The 15,666-nt window shown below is 39.4% G+C and overlaps 1 protein-coding gene across 1 annotated transcript; it reads left to right on the top strand.

The window, feature by feature from the left end:
• Window positions 1-427: 427 nt before the first annotated feature.
• On the top strand, window positions 428-12,004 carry GALR1 (galanin receptor 1; the record flags this gene model as incomplete). Its single annotated transcript, XM_080339620.1, has 3 exons — window positions 428-1,129; window positions 8,144-8,209; window positions 11,687-12,004. The coding sequence occupies 3 exons, from the start codon at window positions 428-430 to the stop codon at window positions 12,002-12,004; spliced, it is 1,086 nt and encodes a 361-aa protein (XP_080195746.1).
• Between the last annotated feature and the right edge of the window lie 3,662 nt (window positions 12,005-15,666).

A 15,666-nucleotide genomic window follows, 5' to 3' on the forward strand; every position in this document is an offset into this window, starting at 1 on the left:
GACATCCCTGGAGGGCTCAGTCTCCCGCAGCAGCCGGCGGGCGGCCACCAGCGCGCTCAGGCGCGGAGGCTCCACCACTCCGCGAGGCGGACCCGGTTGCAGCGAGGGATTGCGCGGCCGGGGCGCCTCCCCCGGCGGAGGAGGCGGCGGAGACACTGAGCCCCGCGGGGAGGTGGGCGGAGGGCGCTGCCTCCCAGGGGGTGACCGGGGCTGCCGTGCCGCCTCCGCGCCTGGTGGCGCAGGCTGCGCCCCTGCGAGCCGCGGGGCACCCTGCCCGGCGACACCCTTCTCCCTTCCCTCCCTTCCTCCCTCTCCGCCGCCTCCTCGCCCTGGCTGGAGAGGGACGCCCCTGGCTCTTCGCGGCACCGGGAGGCGGTGGCTCCGTTTTCTGTCCGCAGAAACTTTGGCTGGCGTGTAAGGGGGGAGGATGGAGCCGGGGGAGCCAGCGGCTGCGCCCCTCAACCGGTCCCGACCAGGGGCAGAGCCTCCCCGCGGGGAGTTCAACATCTCCGGGCTACCAGAGACAGAGGGGAAGCCCCTCTTTGGCATCGGCATCGAGAACTTCATCACCTTGATCGTTTTTGGCTTGATCTTCACCCTGGGAGTGTTGGGCAACTCGCTGGTGATCACGGTGTTGGCGAGGAGCACGCCAGGCAAGAGCCGCAGCACCACCAACATCTTCATCCTCAACCTGAGCATCGCTGACCTGGCCTACCTGCTTTTCTGCATCCCCTTCCAGTCCACGGTCTATGTGCTCCCCACCTGGGTGCTGGGTGCCTTCATTTGCAAGTTCATCCACTACTTTTTTACTGTCTCCATGCTGGTGAGCATCTTCACGCTCTCAGCCATGTCTGTGGACCGCTATGTGGCCATTGTGCATTCTCGACGCTCCTCAGCCTTGCGCATCTCTCGGAACGCACTGCTGGGTGTGGGGGTCATCTGGGCACTGTCCTTTGCCATGGCCTCACCTGTGGCTCACCACCAGCGCCTCTTTCACCGCGAGGCCAGTAACCAGACCTTTTGCTGGGAGCACTGGCCCAACCCACGCCACAAGAAGGCCTACGTGGTTTGCACATTTGTCTTTGGATATCTGCTCCCACTGCTGCTCATCTCCTTCTGTTATGCCAAGGTGGGGCAAAGCAGGTAGTGGTGAAGGGTATGTAAAAGGGATGGGGGAAGGCTATGATGGTGGTGGGTGTCCATGAGGTGTGGGGCCAACTCTGGGCATGTGGGAGGACATGGCACTCTCTAGAGGCTGAGTTTGTGGCACAAAGGAAGAGAGCAGGTTTTATAGCTGAGGGATGACTGAGGGGGACACATATGTGTGGCACAGACAGGTCAGGACACGGATTTGCATAGGGTGGGGAGGGGGGTGTTGTTCTGGCAGTCACTGGGGTCCCTCTGCCAGATTTCCTCATTGCAAAGTCCTAAGAAACCCCAGTACTCTGCTGTTTTCTCTGTTAACACAACTCACCTGTTTTCTTGCAGTGCTGTATGAGGAGTTTAGCTCAACTAAAGTGTAAGAAAGCAACAGGTTGTTCAGCCTTCAAGACGAGGCATTGCTGTTGTTTAAAAAGAAGTGCACTTAAAAATTACACAAACTCACCAGTCTGGTCTGATCCACTTAACATGTTAAGAGCAAAAGGTGCAACACACTGCCTGGCCCCTGTGAGCCCTGTCTTGCCTCAGTTGAAGTGGATGGGAGATTTACCTCTGACTTCAGCAAGGGCAGGTGGTGCCGGGGAGCAATGCATGAGGACCCAGGTAGGAAAAAGTAATAAGTAAGGGCGCCCGAATAAGTGTGTTTGAGGATTTTTCTGCTCAGGTAAACTGTCACAGTTTTTCTGTGAATCATAATCGCAGCTTTCAGTGTAGGGTCCACTGCTTACTGCCAGACAGGATTTGGAGCACCAGCTGCTGCCTATGGGATTAGGCAGAGATCCTCCTCTTTCTGTGCCCACAACATTCAGTAGCGGGATTTCTCCATAGGCAGTAGTTTACATCTAAGAGAATAGGTCTTCTCTTGCAAATAAGGACTGCTTAAGTGTTGAGAAGTCAGTTCATTAGTTGTCAAGTTCAATAGATGTAATTTAAGTATTTAATTTGAACAAGTAATTTTATGTTCTATTCAGTTTTGTATGTATTACATCAGCTTAACTGATGTGCAGCTCAAGGCTAGATTGGCATCCAACTCTGCTAAAACCAAGTTTTGCAGAACTCAAAGGACAACATTTTTAAATTACTATTTGTGATGAATCAAGTCCAACCTGGCAAATGGAAAAGAAATATATGTTTTCATGCATAAACTGAATTCTGTTTTCCCTGGGTGAATACACTGGTATTTAATCTATAGTGGTAAATATAACTGAGCTGTGAGATGGGTGAAACTTGCCTATAGCCATAGATCATTAGAGCTCTAGGAAAATATTACATATTTCAGGGAGAATGTTATGGAATGTGTGCAGAGGGAGCTTTTCAGCTATTAAGAATTCTTATATTTTTCAAAGCCGAAGCATTTTCAGCTTCAGCATAAAGTACCAGCCTTCAAAATCTAATATATGATTGAAGATTGAAAACAGGTTTTTCAAACTTATGAGTTCTGCATAGTATAGGGAAAAAAATATATCTAAGCATAATAAGTATAACACACCTTATGCACAAAGCACCACTACAGAAGTAGGTTGCTCAATATTAGTATGAGTATGTAGTTTAAAAACCCAACAAAACAACCCCCTCCCTCCAAAATTAAAAAAAAAAATAAAAAAATCAACAAATCAAGTGTATATAAAATACATGCTCCTAAGAAGTTCATAAAAGCAAGGCCATTCAAAGTTACAACTAAAATCTTGTGCTGTAATTATTGCCATATTAGGATCCCACCCTTGCTTGGTGATGTGTTTTGAACCTGTATGTGTGACCCTGCTTGCCCTGGTGTCAGACTGGAAGACCCAAGCTGAAGGGATGAGTATTAGGAGGTACCTTGGAAATACCTGGTATTCCCATCAGTGTCAATGAAGCTGAAAGATGCTGTGTCTTGTGCAAGACTATGGGACGTATTTGTACTCTGCAATGTAAAGATTCATTCCTGCCCTCATTGGGAGCCACTGCCAAATCTCCAGCTGCAATATTTTGGCATGTAGGACACACTGAGGGAGAAATTAAGAATGATAGTGTTTGAAAATCTGATCTTAAGTTTTAGATTTGTCAAAGCCATTGTTATTTTCACAGGTCTCAGGCAAAGTGCTCACTGCAAGCTTTTATTGATGTCAATAAAGTACCATGACATACAACAAGTATTTTGCCTTCTGAATGCAGACAGGGTTAGAGGATTGCTGCTGTGTAGTAGCAATAAATTCATTAGTTTCTTATGGACTTCACTGGTTTTCATGAACTATGGATCAGCTAAATAACCCAATCTTATATTACACTAGATTAAGACGAAGGAGACTCATTTCTCTATTTGAATATATTGCGTTTTCCAGACTCCTTTAAGGCAGTTCTGTTTCTTTTATAAGAAAATTGCAATTGAACTTTCAGTTTTGAAAGTCTTATTTTTTAGGTAATCTAATAGGGAGCCACATTCAGTCTCTCAGTCTCTCTAAAATTATTTTAGGAGAAATTTGTATGTTTTCCCAGTGGACAGCAATTGTGTTACAACCCACAGAAGTGCTGAAATAGTAGTAGGTATGTGGGAACAGTGTCCTCCCACAGAATCAGAACTGGAAATGTTAGGTCGTGCTCTTAAGGCAGAGATTGATGAGATCGTGCTCTGTGTCCTTCATGTACAGCTGCCTGTTTTCCTCTCTCCCACAAATAACTTTGGTTCAGTTTCAACAAAATTTGAGGAATGAAAATATCTATAGGAATGATATTTGCCTAGTTTTGTGAAAACAGGAGTCAATGAAGAAGGTGGAAGGTCTCCGTCATCCTCTTTTATTTAAAGAGAGTCAGTTTGCATTCAGCTGTTAAATATCAGATGAACCATAGGGGGAAGAAGTCTTACGTGGCATCTACTCATGGAGGAGATTTAGCTTTTTGGGAGCAAACAGTCAAGGGATCACAAATCCGTAGGAAACTAGCTTTGGTCGCCTCACAGAACTATTCTAGAAAGGAGGTTACTACTCCAGCAGGAGGAGTAGTGATTGTATGGTTATTAGTTGAGTTACAGTGCTGCATACTTGTAGACAGCCTGTATTTTTTTTTATTTATTTAATTGCTTATCATATTACATGCCATATTTTTTAATACTGAGTTTTTGTATGTGTTTTGTAACACTGCTATGATGTTTCTTCACTAATGTGCTCTTAAAGGGCAAAGTGATAAATGATTCCCAGTGAGTTTTTGACAATTGATGTCTGGCAGGGTAGTGCAATGTGCCGACTAATTTTGTTTGTTTCTGCTTTTGAGCACCTAATCACAAGGATTCAGTCCTTGAAAGTCAGGCCTCTTTCAGTCATACCTCTTGGTTGGACACCTAAAATCATTCACAAGTTTTTCCTTTTATAGATGTATCATGTTAAAAGCTTCTTTTTTTAAAAAAAATAAAATATCTATATAAATATATATTTCATGCCTTAAGAATGTTTCCATTCTTATCTACCATTCTGATAATTCTGAATTGATGGAAGTCATGTATGGTTTATAGACTTGGTTAAAAGTAAGTCATAGAGAGTAGGACCCTAAACATAAAATACAAACCTATATGGTTCTCAGCTTAAGATATTAAATGTGTCTTGAATTTTGCTGAGCAGTGATGGAAGGCTTTATTAAACCACACTGAAAAAGAAAAATAAAGAGTATAACACATGACACGCTATTAAACAAAAAAGGGTGAAGGATCTGTTGTGACGATCGAAGTAGCAGCATTACTTTAAAAATGAATTGCAGGCAATGGCACTCAAATTTAAATCAGGTTGATACTATATGGTTCAGAATGTCATGGTCACATCATGGCTCTATCAAGCAAGCAGTTCATTCTTATTAGATAATGAGCTTGGGCTGGCTTTCCTGCTGTGTGATTGTCAATGGCTGATAATGAAGGTGTAGTCAGTGGAATGATTATATGCAGCCAGGCAGGACATAAACTTTGCAACAGTATAGACCTCAGAATTTTGCAGTGTTTAGTAGACTTATGTAAATAGGCACAGATAGTTTAAACTATTTTTTTCTCTCTCCCTTACTGGAAAAGTCCATTTTACAGCTTTATTTGGTCATAGTCCCTTAGGCTGGGCTCTCAAAACATCCTGAATGTAGTTCCTGAAACAACTGGAAAATAAAAAAATGGATTGTCTGTTGGCAAAATCCAGCACCTCCCAAATGCCATCAGTGGTAGTTGTGGTAGTGCAGTGCAGAGCAGCCTGGACCTTCTTATACTTCTATGATCCTACAAGTCTCCCTACACACACTTTCACAACAGCTTTTCTTCCCATAGCACCACATCCTCATTGTCAGTAAAAATGAAAGCTATTCTTTCCCTCAGAGTCAAATAACCTCTCTGATCAACAGGTACATGAAAACTGAAATTAGAAAATTTCCATGTAAAGAGTTAATTTTTCGACAGAGCTGATTTTTTTAAAAAATACAACAGGTTGTGACCACTTATTTCTTAGCAAGGTGAGCATTTCGCTCCGTGAGTTAAAAATGCACATGTAAATTGATTAGTGGATATTTTGAAATACTTTCCTTAGAGAAATAACTTGAGACAAAATTATTAATCCAGGTGAAGTGACGGTGGCAGTTAGAGGAACAATTGATTATTAATTGGCCCAGAGAAGAGAAAATTTGAACAGGACGGTGAGGAGAGGTGTCTTTGATTTGCCTTGTAGTGTTTGTGCATAAACATGGCTTTTAATATCCCTCCATGGTGTTCTGTATAGGTCTATGAGAGCTGTTCCACTGCTCTTGACAGGTAATTAAAATTCTGCCTATTTCTCTTGCTGCTGGTTTGCGTAGCATCTGGTACACTGCCACATAGAGCCAGCATGTTTCCACCGCAGGCACTTATTTTGTGAAATACATACATAATCTGAAAGAGGGGAAGTTAAGAAAGATTGCTCGGAAGCTTATAATCTAATTCTTCAATGTCTCCCTTCCCCCTGTCCCCAAAATCCAATTTAATATCTTTGTCTACTGCATCTTTCATTGGACTGGAGGTGTGCTAAAATTTGTGCTAAAAGTTTCAGAACAAAATAAAGAACTTTAAAAGAAGATTTTGCAGTTCTGATTTCTGGGGAGAGTTCATCTGACTTCAGTTTTGGCCTGTGAGGGAAAATCACCATACAGGACAGCATCTGGGTGGAAGGTAATAGGATTTGCAAAGGTCCAGTAGAAACAGCCCATCATTGTAAGTTATGTGAAGGGGGTGCGATAGGTGAAAGAGCAGTGATGGGAAGTGAACTTCACTGTATTTCTCCCATGCTCTTTTTTGTTTTTACATTTTTCACCCATGGACTAAGCAATTCAGCTGTCTTGCACATGGTGCCAGCAGGTGAATAAAGAGTGTGTGAGGCAGAGGATCATCTGCCCAGTCTTCTGCTGTACCTCAGGGGCACTTCTGTCCTTTCCCTCTGGTCTGCTGCATCTTGGGGAAGGCAGAAGGGCTGAAGCCAAAACCAGACCTTCTCAGAGAAAACCTGTTTAGTTTCCTCCTGCCTTTCCTGAGCTCAGATTACCCTTAGTAATGTCCTGGATACTGCTTCAGAACAGGGAGAGCATGCAGGAGTGTCTTTCACATATAAACATATTAGTGCAGAGATAAGCACAAATGAACTACACTTCCAATGTTAAGTAGTTACAAGTATTTTTTATTTTTGTTGTTGTCTGTGGTTCACTGGTAACTAGGAGTAGTTACTTAAAAAGTGGAATCCACTGATGGGCTATGGTTATCCACAAATACCATTTTATTTACTGTAATTCATTATGTGTGTTTCTCAGACTCAAATTGCGGAGTGGGATCAAGTCTATAGGTCATTTTACCTGGTGTCTGTCATGGTAGTGGTTAGCTGTGCGTCCCAAAGAAAACAGAGAAAATGTCCCAACATGATATAGGAGAATTTGAATTTACATCCTTTTCTCCACCTCATGAAGTCTCCTCATAAGCCCTAAAATTTAGTGTTATATTCCTTAAAAAAATCGTTTAAATGCTGTATGATTTTATCTATTAATTCTGGATGATTTTACCTATTAAATTGTACTCAGTTCATCTTTGTGCTATGTAAAGTGCAACCTAACATCACCATCATCATCTAACCAAGCTCTACACTCTGATACACTCTCTAAAAAATTCCTCTCACCATATTTTAATTAAGCCCTCGAGTTTAATCATCTCCTTTTAAAAATTCTGTATGGTTTACAATTTATTAAACATGTTCACCTGAAGAGCATATTCCCTGCCCTCCATGCCTACAAATCATGCCATATGACTATATTAGATTCAGTCAATGACTGCAGATAAAGTAGGGCATGCATCTCTACACATCCACTATCCAAAATCTTATGTGTAAATCATCATGTTAAAATTTGGATCCTGCTCTTGGATGATAAACCTTTTTGAAACATATTGTTAAAAATTACTTGTGAAAGGTATATGACAGAAATCATCAAATTGTTGATAAAAGTCACACCTCATGTGAGATACATTTTAGTATAAATTATTCTTGAAAGTATAGGCTTCTTTCAAAGATCAAATAGCACCAACATCCTGATTGTATTAAAAAAATTACCATCTGAAGAAAGCAAATTCTGCAGGTGACTCAGAAAAGGTCTGCCTCGAAACATACACTTTTAATGTTACTTGTAGTAAAGGTCATTTCAAATTAACAATCATTGAGATTTGTGTGGAAGAAGAATGATTGCTAATGATAGATTTTCATTTGTTGCCTTGTTCACTTGTAATATGTATTTGTTATGTAATACATGCGAGTTTTCATACAAGAATTCAATTATGATCCGCTTTGTATCTGTTGATTCACACAGATGCAGACATGTAATTCCTTTGGATTTTATACTGTGCATGTTTGAAATGTGTAAATTGAATCAGGAATGTTTGTAAGTGACTCATGTAGTACTGGAGACCATACTCTGACATATATGGGTTTGAATTTTAGAAAATGGTGAAATACAAGATGCAAATTCATCTTTTCAGGTTCTTAATCATCTGCATAAAAAGTTGAGAATCATGTCAAAGAAGTCAGAAGCATCCAAGAAAAAGGTAGATTGTTTTCATTACCGATATCTATTTGTTTATTTGTTTATGTTTTAGTTTTATGGCTAAGCTAATTTGGTATTATACTGGTTGTTGCCAAAGGTGTAATGGAGAGATGCAGTTGAGATGAAGTATTTAATGACATATTCAGCGTCTCTCTGAACTTAGCAGGATTGGAATATTTTCTGATCAGGGTTTTCCATTTGCAGTGGACCAAGCCATTACCTGAGATCCACATATTTTGAACTTCAGAGCACCTGAAATTCAGGCATGGAGAAGCTACCAATAATAGATGTGGGGTTTTTGCATCACCAGCATTTTCTCCTAACTTGTAGATCTGTGTTTGTTGTTGTTGTTGTTGTTGTTTTTCTTTTTCCTTTTAACCCGCTCATTTTTTAAAATAAAGAATTCCTGGGTTATATGATGAGACTTCCAAATAAGGTACATGGTACTTCCTGAGTCTAATAAGAGACTTTAATGATTCTGCAATTCTTGTATTGATTTTCCACAAAACCTTTTTTTTGTTCAAGACTTAAGTTATATACTGGCTAGAAGTAGAATTGTGAAAGGTCTTTAAAGCAGAATATTAGTTTTGTGATTTAGAACAATGTTTGAAAGATGTATTTATATATTGAATTTGTCCGTTAGTATAGTATGGTTCTGATTTCTGAGCAGATTTGAGCACAGTAATCATTTGGCTACTCAGTTTATGAATATGGAGTCAGAAAAACCCCTTAGGCTATAGCTCTTCATTCGATCTGATCACTATTACTATTTGGTTATGCAGACTGCAATGTAAATGAGATGTACATGGGCTCAACAGGGAACAAGTAATCTATTATTTATGCATTCTTTTTTTTTTTTGTTTGAAAACCATCCTAGTCAACAGATTTTAATTCATAGAATTAAAAGCATTGTGACCCTGATTCCTTAAAACACTTTACATGTATACTTTTGCACTTAATGTTGTCAAGGCTGAAGGTGTAGCTCTCAAAGGTGTTCTGTGCATTGCCATCTCTACTCTCATCTAAATTATTCTCAAACTGGAAATATCTATGCATTTCATCTAAATGCTAACTCTTAAAAATGTCACGTAAAAATCAGATCTGGCTTGGAACTAGCCTTCATAGATTCAGGGAAAAGCATTATAGATATGCCCAAGACTGCTTGGATGTATCAAGGTTCAGTCAGTAACCAAAGGATGAATAAAGAAGCAGCACCTCAAACCTTTTTTTGGCTTAGAAAATAAGTTTCTGATTCTAAGGCCTAACTCATGTTTTCCAAAGCACCTCTCTTTTCACTAGTGTGCTGTTTCTCTCTGATAGTAATGTATCTTTCTTCTTTTCCTTCAATCTTTTTATTAAGAGTGCATTTCAAGCTTAATTAGACATTTCTAGCTTTATTCAAATCTTATGAAAATTTCAGAAGTGGAATCTTAAAATTAATTTTCTATATGTGTAGGAAAAAGTTAATGAAAAATATGAATGTGCCTAAATGCTATTTTTTGAACTTTTTGGTCATAAAGCATCAATATTAACATCAAGTATTTCAGGTGGGTTTTATTTGCTGATGAGAAACCCAAAGCAAGCTCTTCGTAGACTAACAAGAGCTTCTCTTTAGTGTTACCTTGGTAGCAAGGCATATTGATGATTTTGGAAGGGTAAGGTCTGAATTTAGGGTTAGGAGGAATAATGGGATAAAACAGATGTTGTGATGTTTCCCAATGAAAAATTGTTTATTCTGCATATATGAAATGCTTTAAGTAAAATAGTTAGAAGAGACACATGTTCAACCTCTACTTTCAGGTGCATCTATACAGTCTTTTGAAAGTCCATGATTTTCCTGGTGTAATTTTTTTTAGAATTTAAGTAATACACCTCTTTTGAAGTGATTGTGCATGTGGTGTCCAGATAATCTGTTTTGACTTGGAATATTAACACACTGGAAGGGATCAGAGAATGAACTGCTCTTAATTTATTCTTCTTTGTTAACACATATTCTCCTGATGATGCCTGAAAGAGAAAATATTTGCATGGCTGTTTGTTAGTGGCAACTGATTTAAACTCCATAGGCTAAGTAGAGGAACAGCTTGTGAAAACAGGTGGATCCTTGAAACTAAACAAATTATATTTACTACAGTTATAATGTCCTTTGGTTTCTGTGGAAAGATTTTACTAACCAACAACAGTGTCTGTCATAAGTTATTCTGACCTGATGACACAGGCATTCAACTTTTTTTTTTTTTTTCTGTAAGTTTCTATAAGATAAGTCATGTTGTGATTAGGTAGGTCAGTCTGAATTATTACCAAGCATTAATCAATTCAAGAAGTATAGAACAAGCTCAATAAACTAGCAAAAAGTCTATATATTTTCTGTGCTGCAGTATTTATCACTTTGTTAGTTTTCCCTGTGAATAAGAGCCTAAGATACTGAAAAATTATGTTGTAAAGTGTTAATATAGTAATTATAATGGTCCATGACATAATATACTTTGGAATTAATAGTGGGCTTTTATTGGGAGTCTGGTTTAGTTGAAAGAGATACTTGTTAGAGGAGTACATATTAATTAGGTGAGCAACTGTGAAGCACTAATTGCTGCTTCTGAAGTAAGTGAAAGCTAAAGAAAATACTGACAGCCAAACTCCACTGTGTCCTAGTAAAATGCCAGTGGCAAGCAAAAGGTCTGTACTGATACTGTAGCTGTCCAGATCATCTAATTAACTCAATGGCCCTCCCTCTCATAAATAGCAACAGTGGAATCAGGAGGCAGCACTGAAGGTATTTTTGTGTTCCATTTCTCTGAATTCGGTGTTCAGTGATGAGCCTTAATTTCCAGAATGGTTTTGACAATGGGCAGTCACCATAAATTTCAAGCTCCTTAACTTTTCTCTTTTTCCCCCTAGTTGTATCCTAGAATGTTGTTCTATGACTCCCCCTGTGGAAATTTTCTGCTTATAGGAGAGACTTTCAAAAAAGCCCCTGCTCCTTTCGTAGACACTTGAGCAAAATGTTTGTCTGACTGCTTTAAGCTTTTCCATTAGCTGCTTTGATGTTTGATAGATTTCTCTTGCAATTTTAATCAGAAATCCTTGTGTTTTCTGTTGAAACATAGATTATTAGATCTGGATGAGATTTCCCAAAGATCCATATTACCATTATTTTACATCAAGCTTATGTCCACCTCAAAAAAGGCTAGGCTTTTGTGCAGAGAATCAGGAGCACCATTCTGTGCCTTTGAGCAAGGTTGTATGTTTGCCTTTTACTGTGACATTTTCAGGGCTAAGGTTCTCCTTGTCGTAGTTCAATATTCAAAATAAAGCCCATATAGGTAATGGAGAAAAATTAGTAATAAATATTCCAAAGTGCATTCTCTCTCATTATACCTTGTTTTTTTTTTTCTTTTTTTAAATGTTTTTGAAGTGGGTTTAAAGCTGATTCTTCAAGTGCTCATCAGACATCTGTGTTTTCCTTCCCTTGTCTCAGACAGCACAGACTGTGTTGGTGGTGGTGGTGGTTTTTGGCATCTCTTGGCTGCCGCATCATGTGATTCATCTCTGGGCTGAATTTGGAGTTTTCCCACTGACTCAAGCCTCCTTTCTCTTCAGAGTAACTGCACACTGCCTGGCTTACAGCAATTCTTCTGTGAACCCCATTATATATGCATTTCTCTCCGAAAATTTTAGGAAGGCCTACAAACAAGTCTTCAAATGCCAGATGGATAAGCAGTCATCTCTGAATGATGCTAAGGAAAATAGAAGTCGGATAGATACGCCATCATCTACCAACTGTACACATGTGTGAACTTTGAAAAGTCCTGTGTGCTGGCTCTTCATTTTTGTGAAATAAACACCTAGAAAACAAAGCACAATGAGCTTTATCCTGGATTGATCTTGATGAAGCTAATCAGTATTTCATATACTGAAGTTGGGTTTGTAGCAAAAGTTTGTGAAACTGGTATGAAACACAACTGGCCTATTCCTCTGCATCTTAGATAGATTTGTCAAATGAAGCTCTTGGACATTTAAAAGATACTTGAGGAAAAAAATGTTGGAGATGATATGTCTGTATTCTTACTCACTAAGCATACGGTGTGTAAACATTCAAATATACAAGAAGGAGAAGTTGATATGGACAGGTAACTTTCTGACTTGTTACTCCATCAAAGTGAAGAGTTGGCTTAGTTTTCTGTCTTACAGATAATAAATATTGTAGTACTATGATTTCAAAGAGGAAAACTTTTGTTCTCCTCAAATTGTTTCGACAATGCCTTTTTTCTTTTTAAAGCAAAGATGAGCTCTGATTCAAAATTGAAATAGCCTATGTATAACTTGAGGCAATTGCTTTAGAGAGGAAATGCTAATTTTATCTGGTTAGCTGTCTTTTTAATGTAACATGCTGAGTAATGATGGACTTTTCTCACTTCATATGTCCGCCTTACTGCATACACAGAAGTTTGTGTATGCTATGTAAGGTTTTGTTTGTGGCCTGCATGTAGTTGTACCAAAATGAGGATTTGTGTCTGTCTGTGATAAGCTTGTCTTCATGTGTTGCATGTGGTGTGTGTAGGTCTTGTTAGCTTTATAGACTCTGAAATGGAGAGAGAGTTTTAAATGTGCAATGTACACATACGTTTTAAAATGTCTCTTTAAACTGGAAAAATTCAGAAGGATGCATTTATATTATAAAGTATATGAGGTAAATGGTCCAACTCTGAAAATTCCTAAATAAAATGAATAATTTCAGTAATTTTATAAAAAATACTTCATATGTCTTTAAATGGTAAACCACTTAAAAGTAGTGGTTTGAGAACATTATTGTTAGCTGGTATAAGACATGCTTTTACCTTATTTATTAATAACCCGTAGATTCATGGAGTAAATTAAGTTGAAGTAGTCTCTGGACATCCTCTGACAACAGGACTACCCTCAGAGTTGGAATGCTGCCTTGTCTAGGCAAATTTTGAAAAATTCCATGGATGGCAATTCAGCAATTTTTTGGGGCAACCTTTCCCAGTGCCTAATCACCCTCACTCATGGCTCATCACTGTGCACTTGAGTATTCTCCCTAATGAACTAATACGTAATTTAAGGTGGCAATTAAATTTACCCCCAGCTTTCTCTTCTGAAGCAATGTGTGGTGTGCAGTCTCTCCTCATCTGTTGTGCTCCAGCTCCCTGGCCGGACTAGTGATGTTCCACTGGCCTTCCTCCAGCTTACCCATCCCCCTCATGTACTGGGGTGTTCAAAACCAAACAGTGTGTTCCAGATGTAGCCTCACGAGCACTGAGCAGACTCATTGCTTCCCATGACCCATTGGCTGGTTCTTGCTTAATACAGCCCAGTATTGCAGTAATTTGTTGCTGCAAGGGTACACTACTGAGTCATATTTAATTTCTGCTTTACAAGCACTCTCAAGTCCTTTTCTGCAGAATTGTGCTTAGTCCAAGTCCAAGTTTCTGGACTTTGCTTTTGGGTTTGTTGAACTTCATTCACTTGATAGCCGTTACTTCCATTCTTGTGCCTTATAAGGGCTCTCTGAAACGCATCCCTGCTCTCCAGCATATCCACCCCTCCCCTGGGTTATATCCACCCCTCCCCTGGGTTTGGTGTCGTGTGCATGCTTGCTGAGAGTCCTGCACCCTTGTCTGAATCTTTGAAGATGTGAAATAGTGTTGGCCATATGCTCTGTCAGATTCTCTTTTCTCCAAAAACTTGTTTTAAAGAAAAGGTTCAGAGTGGTGGAACCACATCAGCTATGGAGCATTAGTTCACATGAAAATATCTATGTTTACGTGTCAGTATTGTCTGCTTGGAATAAGTAAAATAATGTTGAAGACATGCTATTGCATGTGTGGTATTTGTGTCCATTCTTTCATATGAAGAGCCAGTTTGATGATATTGCTAGGAACACAAAATGAATGAAAAAAAAACAAAACCAAAACCAAACAACAAACTAAACCTCAACTGGAGAAGAAGAGTTTATCTGTAAAGGAAACCATTTGCTAGGTTAGGATTGAGGTTAGGAAGCACAGCCTAGAACAATGTCGAAGTTCCTTTGAGTTTTCATATCCTCATCACCCAACAATCACTCAGATTGTTAAAGCACTATCAGACTTCAGCTGAATTTATAACATATTAGGAGATTCTATAGCTTTGAAATTTATATATTTTTTCCTTTAAAAAATAGCTTGTGATTTTATTACTTTGAATAAAAAATTACAATGTAAATATGTAATTGTCTAAAGTTAGCATGCTGAGTTTATCATCTCATCTGGAAAAGGCACTTTTTTTCCTCAATTGTACAAAATTTTAAGCCCAGATGTTTGATAGTAATGGAGCTGTATCTGAAATATTACACATAAAGGGGTGAGTGGGGGGACTGCAGTAACAACTAGTTAGTAAGGCCCCACCTGATTCCTGGTGAGTATCAATGAAACTTCCACCTCACTTTTCAGAGAAACCTTCAGAAGCAGCTGAGATGCCAAGGCTCAGTTTCCTGCCTAAAACATGCTTTTGTTGATCAGTGTCTCTAGCGTGACTTTGACATGCTCAGCTGAGGTTGTGAAGGTAAAACCAGTGTTAATGTATTCTGTGAATTATATCTGACCCCTGAGCGGCTGGACAGTTCGGCAGGAGGTTGTGCCACGAAAGTGGCTGATTTGGGCAGAAAATTAGGGAATGGTCACTAATGATCCCTTGCAACTGGATACCTGCTTTCAAGTTCTGAATTTGTTGGCAGGGATCACTGTTGCTGCTGGAGGGCAAAGCAAAAGGTTCACCTCACTCACTTGCCTGATATACTTTTTTACATCTTTTTAACCAGAAAGGGAGAATTGGAGAAACCCCAAAAGGAACTGCTACTCCCATATTTTTTTATAAACCCCCTAAAATTTTGGTTTACGTATACTGCCAAAATGCTACCTCTTTGTACAACCTCACAAGTGTTTCCTGAAGTTTAAAATGTACAATGCACTTTCAACACTGATTATAAAAGTGGTATAATCCCATCAGATCAAAGTAGTAGGAGTTGTTGAGTCCATCTTATAGAACTCTGTCTTAGTGGAGAAATGTAGAAGTCTTTCCATGTCATAGTTGTCTTTGCAGAGTGGATAGAAGACTCGTGGAGAGGTAGCATCTCTACAGTACATCATGACAAGGTGAGATGGTGTCCTCTCTTGCAGGCCCTGGAAAGGAGCTCAGTTCTGTCCATCTTCTGAGGTTATACTAAGACATTGCAGCAGGTTTATAGTTAATTTTGCATTTTATATCTTAGGTTTACTGGGTTTTTTTACCACTTTTGCCTTAAAAAGATAGAGAAATCTCGGTGAAACACTGGGACAGCTGAACCTTGAAGCTGTAAAGACTAATGATTATAGAGGTCAAGAAATTATTCCATCAAAGTTCTTCATGCAACGTTAACTTTGCCTGCTTAACTTTGCTGTGTGTTTGTAGTATGATACAAAA

Source organism: Nesoenas mayeri (genome assembly GCF_963082525.1).
Source record: "Nesoenas mayeri genome assembly, chromosome: 2".
NCBI lineage: Eukaryota > Metazoa > Chordata > Aves > Columbiformes > Columbidae > Nesoenas > Nesoenas mayeri.